The following is a 10,964-nucleotide window of genomic DNA, read 5'->3' as shown; positions in this document are numbered from 1 at the left end:
TCCAGCGTGCAGGATGTCACAGACATGCTCACCTGCGTCTGTGGCCATGATCAACACCTACCAGAGCAGCTTTGGAAAACCACCACCACCACCACCACCGCTGCCTCCACGCCAACATGGTGGTCCTCAGCCGGTGGTCTTCATGCAGCCAGCAGCCAGCAAGAACCTGACCTGGTTCTTGGTTTCTGTGATGATCCTGCAGGTCCTGCTCACACTGGGAGGCTTCGTGTTCCTCTACCACACGGTAAGAAGGGTTCTACCACTTTTACCCAAATGTACTGTCTTACTTTGTGTTCCTCTACCACACGGTAGAAAAAGTACTACCACTTTTGTCATTTTTACCCAAATGTACTGTCTTACTTCGTGTTCCTCTACCACACGGTAGGAAGGATACTACCACTTTTACCCACATGTATTGTCTTACTTCATGTTCCTCTACCACACGGTAGAAAGGGTACCATCACTTTTGTCACTTTTACCCAAATGTACTGTCTTACTTTGTGTTCCTCTACCACACGGTAGAAAAAGTACTACCACTTTTGTCATTTTTACCCAAATGTACTGTCTTACTTCGTGTTCCTCTACCACACGGTAGAAAGGGTACTATCACTTTTGTCACTTTTACCCAAATGTACTGTCTTATTTCATGTTCCTCTACCACACGGTAGGTGAGGACAGGAACCCAAAGTTCATGACCCTAGGTGAGGACGGGACCACAAAGGTCATGACCCTAGTTGAGGGCGGGAACCCAAAGACCATGACCCTAGGTGAGGACGGGACCCCAAAGTTCATGACCCTAGGTGAGGACAGGAACCCAAAGTTCATGACCCTAGGTGAGGACGGGAACCCAAAGACCATGGCCATCGGTGAGGACGGGAACCCAAAGACCATGACCATAGGTGAGGATGGGAACCCAAAGATCATGACCATCGGTGAGGACGGGAACCCAAAAACCATGACCCTAAGTGAGGATGGGAACCCAAAGTTCATGACCACAGGTGAGGACAGGAACCCAAAGATCATGACCATCGGTGACGACAGGAACCCAAAATTCATGACCATAGGTGAGGACAGGAACCCAAAGACCATGACCATAGGTGACGACAGGAACCCAAAGTTCATGACCATAGGTGAGAACAGGAACCCAAAGATCATGACCATCGGTGAGGACAGGAACCCAAAATTCATGACTATAGGTGAGGACAGGAACCCAAAGACCATGACCATAGGTGAGGACAGGAACCCAAAGTTCATGACCATAGGTGAGGACAGGAACCCAAAGACCATGACCCTAGGTGAGGACAGGAACCCAAAGCTCATGACCATAGGTGAGGATGGGAACGTAGATCGACCGGTAAATTGAGAGCTTTGCCTTCCGGCTCAGCTCCTTCTTCACCACGATGGATCGATACAGGGTCCACATCACCGCACCGATCCAACTGTCGATCTCACCATCCACTCTTCCCTCACTCGTGAACAAGACTCCAAGGTACTTGATCTCCTCCACTTAGGGCAAGATCTCCTCCCCAACCCGGAGATGGCACTCCACCCTTTTCCGGGCGAGAACCATGGACTCGGACTTGGAGGTGCTGATTCTCATCCCAGTCGCTTCACACTCGGCTGCGAACCGATCCAGTGAGAGCTGAAGATCCTGGCCAGATGAAGCCATCAGGACCACATCATCTGCAAAAAGCAGAGACCTAATCCTGCAGCCACCAAACCGGATCCCCTCAACACCCTGACTGTGCCAAAACATTCTGCCCAAAAAAAGAGACAAAGGGCGGAGTCCTACCCTCACTGGAAACAGGTCTGACTTACTGCCGGCAACGTGGACCAAGTTCTGACACTGATCGTACAGGGATCAGACCACCACAATCAGATACTCTCTGAAGACTCTTCACAGGACTTCTTGAGGGACACGGTCCAATGTCTTCTCCAAGTCCACAAACTAACTAACCACGGACTATCAGGAGCAGTGAGGGGTTTGGTCTGTTGCCCAGGGACACTGGACATGATCATATAAATACTATTATTACTATACTATAATTCTAACATTCACAATCTTTATGTGAGACAAACACAGATGATTTAAAAAAAAATTAAATGCATTCTAGCTCATAAACAAAGGCTAGCAAGAGTCAGCTAACAAGAGAGGTAGTAACATTTGCTCTCTTCCAATATTGACGTATTTTGCTTACGTTAAAATATATAAAGTATATCACTGTGTTCGCTATTTCCTTCAACAATGACAACACGACGACTCAGGTGGACTTCCTGAGAGCCAGCAAAGACAAATGATGATCCAGAACCTTCTATTTTTGAGCCCGATATGGAAGATGAGCCACAAGTTTTAGAAGCTGAGTGATAAGCAGATACGGGAATTGCTAAGTGCTAAAAAAAAGAAAAAAAAGAAATGAAAACTACCACCAAAACAAAACAATGACTTACTGCACAATGTCTGCTCTCACTGGGATGTTTATATGTTTAGATGAAGATTTCATCATAATTCTCACACAAGAAAAATATACATGTGTGTATATTTCTTTTTACTAAAACAAGCATCTTTTCCTGTCTTTCCCTCCAGTTTTAGGTATAAGTTAAATGTCAAAGTTCTGGGTTTATGGCCATCATCCAAGTGCCATCCAGGTGATAATCCACAAAGAACTTTCACCAACTCAGAGGCCATGCAGCGGCTCAATAATAATAATAATAATAGATTTTATTTGTAAAAAGCACTTTACATTGAGTAAACAACCTCAAAGTGCTAAAGTGTATTAAAGGAAAAAATTAAAAAATAAATAAATAAATAATTATAATAATAATTAAAAAATAAAAAATAAATATTAAAAAATTAAAAGATAATAGAAAATAAATAAAAATAAAAACTAGAACAGCCAAATAGCTAAAACTAGTATGCATATTAGAGATGCGCGGTTTGCGGGCACAACCGCGGAGTCCGCGGATTACCGCGGATCGGGCGGATGAAATTTAAAAAAAAAAGATTTTATCCGCGCGCGGGTCGGGTCGGGCGGATTAATTAGATTTTTTTTTTTTTTTTTTGCGGGTGGCAGTTAAACCAATTGGGAAATATATATACATAGTTAAATGTTGTTACCCACATACGAAAAAACGAGCAGGCACCTGCTGCATATGCCACAACAGAAGAAAAAAAAAAGAAAAGAGATGGACACTTTTACGGAGCGGAGAAGGGACGCCTCGCCAGGGTCCGGGACCGAGGCCCCTTCCCCCGAGAGGGCCCCATCGGGAGCCGTAGCTGAGGCGATCCGCGAGAAGGGCCCGACGCACGTCCAGGGTCACCACCGCGCCCACCGCACGACACCCCGCCTCGTCCGCCTTCGCCGCGGCCGGCGTCACGCGCAGCAGGTAAGCAGCTTACCTGCCCTCCACCCCCGTGGCCGGGGGCGCGTAACAGGGGTCACTCCGCGCGCAGTGCGCTCACGAAAGGGGTGGGGCTCACCCTGGTTGATATAGAGAGCAGGACGGTGGCCATGGAAGTCGGAACCCGCTAAGGAGTGTGTAACAACCCACCTGCCGAATCAACTAGCCCTGAAAATGGATGGCGCTGGAGCGTGGGCCCATACCTGGCCGTCGCCGGCAGCGAGACGCGCTTGGAGGTGCGCTCAGCGCGGCTCCCATATGATTGCGCACTGGTGTGCGTCTGGGTCGTGACAGCGTGGCACGCGAAAGTCTGTGCTGCATTGGATCAGTCTCCTTTCTTTAACAGGCAAAAGCTTTATAACCTCACCATACCTGCCAACTTTTGAAATCAGAAAAACCTAGTAGCCAGGGTCCAAGGGCCGCAGGCCCCGGTAGGTCCAGGACAAAGTCCTGGTGGAGGGTTCAGGGCTTCGCCCCCCGACACAAAATGATTATTAGCATTCAGACAGGTTAAAATGTTGCTAAAACCATCACTTTTCTATCAGTCACAGTGACTTTTCAAAACAAAAATATTACAGCAAAAATCATATGGGTTGATTGACATGTTTATTCTGTAAGATAACTTCAATAGTTTGAAATTATTTTGACAGTTAATGCCAGTTATCCTGTCAACCTTTCACAAGACTTCAATTTGTTAATTGAAAGTATAAACACTTTTTACAGTAAACAAATGGTAAAACAGTACTAAACAATTCCATAAAAAAAAAAAATTGGTGTCATTATTAACTTTCTGTCCAAGCTTGTATAATCTACTGCCTTGTTCAATTGTCAAAAATATTCTGTGCCTAAAATTCACATTTCTATCACAATTATCATACTGTAAACATGGTAAGCTAACTTCATTAAAATTAATAGTCCTGTCAATAGCATGGAATTACAATTCAAATGTAGTTTTTTTGTAAGCCTTTCAAAAGAATTCAAAATATGAAAAATTAATGAAAATTAATTTAAGCCATCAGACACTTGAAAAGTGGCACATCACATCTCTAATGTAATCATTTGAACTTTTCAACAGAAATAGCACTGCAAAAATATTAAGGACATACTTCTGTATTTTGGTAGTTATGCTGTCAACATTTAACAAGATTTCTTCAACTTGGACTTGAAAGCATAAATAGTATAAACACTTTTAACAGTATGTCGTGCTGTGAAATACAGCCGACAGGATTGCGCACCAAACACGAAGCGAGGCCAAAGCGCACATGCATGGTGCAGGAGAACAAAGGACTTCTTTCATTTAAGGTTTGTGATAAACCATCAAACTCATTCGTTAAAAGGACTCTATAGTAATATAAAGCGAATTTTTCTGGACATTATCATGCAAGAAAAGTTTATTTTTGGGACCGCGATCACCGCGTAATGATTTTTAAAGGTTGCATTACAAACATTTAACTGTCCCATGTGATCAGCCAGTGCGATTGGAAATCCATGCTCAATTATTGCCTCCGTAAATAAAACTTCGGGCGGATGGCGGGCGGGTGCAGTTCTGATCAAACGTTACATCGGGTGGATGGCGGATGGTTGACGACTTTCTGACGCGGTTGCGGATGAAATAAATTGCCTATCCGCGCATCTCTAATGCATATATCTAAAAAAAAAAGAATAAAAAAAAAAGCCTTTTTTAAAAGCATCCACAGTCTGTGGTGCCCTCAGGTGGTCAGGGAGAGCGTTCCACAGACTGGGAGCGGCGGAGCAGAGCAGAAATATGTCAATTTGCTCAATATGTCAATAGAGCAACATGATGATAAAAAAAACATGATTTTATAGCCAACAAACAAAAAAAAACCCATTAGGATGATGTTTAGGTTTGATTGACATCATTCACTTAGTCATAAATGTCATTTATTTTGGTGGATGGGAATGATTTTTGCATTTTGTTCAATACAGCTGTTAACTGAGCATTACTATCAAGATTATGTGGAAAGACTTTTTGTTGTCCGTCACTTATTCCATCTCTCATGGTTCTCCCACAGCAGAGGCGTCCATCACCTGAAGGAAAAGGTATCTTCTCACCTCATTTCTCTCACAAACACTCAAAAGAAGGACGTCAAGATTTGTCTGGGTTTTTTTTTTTCCAGCTGATTTTCAGTCATCAGAGAACCTGCACGGTTCCTCCAGAACGTTGGCCCGCATGACGGTGGAGAAACCATCTGAGCCTGCACTCAGAAGATGTAAGTGGCTCACTTACGTTTCACAAAAATGCCTCAAAAATATACTTTTACTGGGCAGCTTTTCTAAAAATATGAGCTGACATGATCCAAATATAAATAATGCATGTCGTATTTAACACTTAACTGTTATGTCCTGCCAGTTAGCAGCTTACATTTCACAAAAAGCTTCTAAAAGATACTTTTAAAGGGAACATTAGGTGAAATAGTTTACACATTCCAAACCAAAATGCTGTGTGCTGGATTAAATACAAACCCCGTTTCCATATGAGTTGGGAAATTGTGTTATAGATGTAAATATAAACGGAATACAATGATTTGCAAATCCCTTTAAAAATATAAAAGTAGATTCCATGAAATGCTCAGTCATTCACAAACAAGGATGGGGCGAGGGTCACCACTTTGTCAACAAATCCATCCATCCATCCATCTTCTTCCGCTTATCCGAGGTCGGGTCGCGGGGGCAGCAGCCTAAGCAGGGAAGCCCAGACTTTCCTCTCCCCAGCCACTTCGTCCAGCTCTTCCTGTGGGACCCCGAGGCGTTCCCAGGCCAGCCGGGAGACATAGTCTTCCCAACGTGTCCCGGGTCTTCCCCGCGGCCTCCTACCGGTGGGACGTGCCCTAAACACCTCCCTAGGGAGGCGTTCGGGTGGCATCCTGACCAGATGCCCGAACCACCTCATCTGGCTCCTCTCCATGTGGAGGAGCAGCGGCTTTACTTTGAGCTCCCCCCGGATGGCAGAGCTTCTCACCCTATCTCTAAGGGAGAGCCCCGCCACCCGGCGGAGGAAACTCATTTCGGCCGCTTGTACCCGTGATCTTGTCCTTTCGGTCATAACCCAAAGCTCATGACCATAGGTGAGGATGGGAACATAGATCGACCGGTAAATTGAGAGCTTTGCCTTCCGGCTCAGCTCCTTCTTCACCACAACGGATCGATACAGCGTCCGCATTACTGAAGACGCCGCACCGATCCGCCTGTCGATCTCACGATCCACTCTTCCCCCACTCGTGAACAAGACTCCGAGGTACTTGAACTCTTCCACTTGGGGCAAGATCTCCTCCCCAACCCGGAGATGGCACTCCACCCTTTTCCGGGCGAGAACCATGGACTCGGACTTGGAGGTGCTGATTCTCATCCCAGTCGCTTCACACTCAGCTGCGAACCGATCCAGTGAGACCTGAAGATCCTGGCCAGATGAAGCCATCAGGACCACATCATCTGCAAAAAGCAGAGACCTAATCCTGCAGCCACCAAACCAGATCCCCTCAACGCCTTGACTGTCCATAAAAGTTATGAACAGAATTGGTGACAAAGGGCAGCCTTGGCGGAGTCCAACCCTCACTGGAAACGTGTCCGACTTACTACCGGCAATGCGGACCAAGCTCTGACACTGATCATACAGGGAGCGGACTGCCACAATCAGACAGTCCGATACCCCGTACTCTCTGAGCACTCCCCACAGGACTTCCCGAGGGACACGGTCGAATGCCTTCTCCAAGTCCACAAAACACATGTAGACTGGTTGGGCAAACTCCCATGCACCCTCAAGGACCCTGCCGAGAGTATAGAGCTGGTCCACAGTTCCACGACCAGGACGAAAACCACACTGTTCCTCCTGAATCCGAGGTTCGACTATCCGGCGTAGCCTCCTCTCCAGTACACCTGAATAGACCTTACCGGGAAGGCTGAGGAGTGTGATCCCACGATAGTTAGAACACACCCTCCGGTTCCCCTTCTTAAAGAGAGGAACCACCACCCCGGTCTGCCAATCCAGAGGTACCGCCCTCGATGTCCACGCGATGCTGCAGAGTCTTGTCAACCAAGACAGCCCCACAGCATCCAGAGCCTTAAGGAACTCCGGGCGGATCTCATCTACCCCCGGGGCCTTGCCACCGAGGAGCTTTTTAACTACCTCAGCAACCTCAGCCCCAGAAATAGGAGAGCCCACCACAGACTACCCAGGCACTGCTTCCTCATAGGAAGACGTGTTGGTGGGATTGAGGAGGTCTTCGAAGTATTCCCTCCACCGATCCACAACATCCGCAGTCGAGGTCAGCAGAACACCATCCTCACCATACACGGTGTTGATAGTGCACTGCTTCCCCTTCCTGAGGCGGCGGATGGTGGACCAGAATTGCTTCGAAGCCGTCCGGAAGTCGTTTTCCATGGCCTCACCGAACTCCTCCCATGTCCGAGTTTTTGCCTCTGCGACCGCTGAAGCCGCACACCGCTTGGCCTGTCGGTACTTGTCCGCTGCCTCAGGAGTCCTATGAGCCAAAAGAACCCGATAGGGCTCCTTCTTCAGCTTGACGGCATCCCTCACCGCATTGTCAACAAATGCGTGAGCAAATTGTTGAACAGTTTAAGAAAAACATTTCTCAAGCAGCTATTGCAAGGAATTTAGGGATTTCACCATCTACGCTCCGTAATATCATCAAAGGGTTCAGAGAATCACTGCACGTAAGCAGCTAAGCCTGTGACCTTCCATCCCTCAGGCTGTACTGCATCAACAAGCGACATCGGTGTGTAAAGGATATCACCACATGGGCTCGGGAACACTTCAGAAACCCACTGTCAGTAACTACAGTTGGTCGCTACAACTGTAAGTGCAAGTGAAAACTCTCCTATGCAAGGCGAAAACCGTTTTATCAACAACACCCAGAAACGTCGTCGGCTTCGCTGGGCCTGAGCTCATCTAAGATGGACTGATACAAAGTGGAAAAGTGTTCTGTGGTCTGACGAGTCCACATTTCAAATTGTTTTTGGAAACTGTGGATGTCGTGTCCTCCGGACCAAAGAGGAAAAGAACCATCCGGATTGTTATAGGCGCAAAGTGTAAAAGGCAGCATGTGTGATGGTATGGGGGTGTATTAGTGGCCAAGACATGGGTAACTTACACATCTGTGAAGGCGCCATTAATGCTGAAAGGTACATACAGCTTTTGGAGCAACATATGTTGCCATCCAAGCAACGTTACCATGGACGCCCCTGCTTATTTCAGCAAGACAATGCCAAGCCACGTGTTACATCAACGTGGCTAGTAAAAGAGTGCGGGTACTAGACTGGCCCGCCTGCAGTCCAGACCTGTCTACCATCGAAAATGTGTGGCGCATTATGAAGTGTAAAATAGCACAACGGAGACCCCCGGACTGTTGAACGACTGAAGCTCTACATAAAACAAGAATGGGAAAGAATTCCACCTGAGAAGCTTCAAAAATGTGTCTCCTCAGTTCCCAAATGTTGACTGAGTGTTGTTAAAAGGAAAGGCCATGTAACACAGTGGTGAACATGCCCTTTCCCAACTACTTTGGCACGTGTTGCAGCCATGAAATTATAAGGTAATTATTATTTGCAAAAAAAAAATAAAGTTTATGAGTTTGAACATCAAATATGTTGTCTTTGTAGCATATTCAACTGAATATGGCTTGAAAAGGATTTGCAAATCATTGTATTCCGTTTATATTTACATCTAACACAATTTCCCAACTCATATGGAAACGGGGGTTGTACTTTTAAAGAGCAGCATTGTTCCACAGAGACAAGACTTTCCCTCTGACATGTTTGTGATTTCTGCATGACTTTTGGTCCAAACAGGACAGGTGTAAAAAAAAGAAAAGAGGAAGTGTATTAGAAAAGGTGTGTTTGCCCCGCCCCCCCAGCAGGTTACCTGCAGTGGGACCTGAAGCACTCTGAGAGGAGGAACGTCAACTACTTCTACGGCAGCAGCTGGTTGACCATCCTGCAGCCCGGGGACTACTTGGTGGTGTCCAGGGTGACCTTCTCCAGGCGAGACCCTCACACGCCCCTGGCCAGCTCCGTCAAGCTGAGGCGTGGTGGTGGTGGTGGTGGTGGTGGTGGTGAGGAGGAGGAGGCGGAGGTGCAGGCAAAGGACACGGTGGCCATGCGGGCTTACTGCAGCCTGGCTGGGAGCGGGTCTGACCCCCAGATGTGCACCACCTCCCAGGTGGAGGTGATGTCCCTGAGGAGGGGGGAGCAGCTCAGCGTGTGGGTGGAGGACTTGTCCCTGGTGGACTACACCCGCACCGCCACCACCTTTGCTGTCTACAAACTTTGACTTTCAACAACTTCTTATTTATTTCTCTCTATTTAATTTATTCATTTCATTTGTTAACTAATTGTTGCCTTGTAAGGAACATTTTTATTAATATTCAAACTTAGTGGCAAAATAATCCTTTTAACAATTAAAATAACTTTTACAATCTTTTTACTTATTTACTTTTAATTTAAAAAAAAAAGTTTGTTTCTTGCATTGATATCATATATATATGTATATACTGGTATATGTATATATATATATATATATATATATATATATATATATATATATATATATATATATATATATATATATATATATATATATATATATATATATATATATGCACAGTATGTGTATATATATATACATATACACATACTGTACATATATATATATATAAGTGCATGTATATATGTATATATATATATATATATATGTGTACATATATACGAATATATATAAGTATTTACATATATATGTATACATACATATACAGGTATATACATACACATATATATGTGTGCATATATATATATATATATATATAGCCACACATATATATATATATACACACGTGTATATACAAAAAAATTTATATATATATATATATAAATAAATATATATATATATATATGTACAGTATGTATATATATATACATATAAATCCACGTATATATATATATATATATACACACATGTATATAAATATATATATATAATATATATATCTACATATATATACACACGTGTGTGTATATATATATATAGATATAAGTGCATGTATATATGTATATATATGTACATTTATACGTATATATATAAGTACATACATATATATGTATATATACATATACAGGTATATACATACACATATATATATGTGTGTGTGTGTGTGTATATATATATATATATATATATACATATATATACACATATATATATATATATACACAAAAGCACACATATGTGTGTATATATATATATATATATATACACATATATATATATATATACCCACATATATATATATATATATATATATATATATATATATATATATGTGGGTATATATATATATATATGTGTATATATATATATATATATACATGTGTATATGTATATATAAATGTATATATACATGTATATATGTATATGTATATAGATATATATATATATATATACATATATATATATATATATATGTATATATATATATATATATATATATATATATGTATATATATATATATATATATATACATATACATATATA

General features: G+C 43.2%; 1 protein-coding gene across 2 annotated transcripts in view; it reads left to right on the top strand.

Moving 5' to 3' along the window:
- The window catches only part of cd40lg (CD40 ligand), a 9,947-nt gene extending 141 nt beyond the window's left edge, over window positions 1-9,806 (top strand). Inside the window, exons 2-5 of one of the 2 annotated variants that reach the window (XM_072912385.1) lie at window positions 1-244; window positions 5,433-5,460; window positions 5,538-5,630; window positions 9,291-9,806. The exon at window positions 1-244 is cut by the window's left edge and continues 71 nt beyond it. In XM_072912385.1, coding sequence (XP_072768486.1) covers window positions 14-244; window positions 5,433-5,460; window positions 5,538-5,630; window positions 9,291-9,706 — 768 coding nt within the window. In that variant the 5' untranslated portion in view covers window positions 1-13 and the 3' untranslated portion in view covers window positions 9,707-9,806. The remainder of the gene's footprint in view (window positions 245-5,432; window positions 5,461-5,537; window positions 5,631-9,290) is intronic. The other variant, XM_061930509.2, reaches the window with a different exon arrangement.
- The last annotated feature ends 1,158 nt before the right edge of the window (window positions 9,807-10,964 follow it).

This window comes from Nerophis lumbriciformis, linkage group LG36, assembly GCF_033978685.3.
Source record: "Nerophis lumbriciformis linkage group LG36, RoL_Nlum_v2.1, whole genome shotgun sequence".
Taxonomy (NCBI): domain Eukaryota; kingdom Metazoa; phylum Chordata; class Actinopteri; order Syngnathiformes; family Syngnathidae; genus Nerophis; species Nerophis lumbriciformis.
Note: the sequence above shows the minus strand (reverse complement) of the source record. Positions and strands in the feature narration are given on the sequence as shown.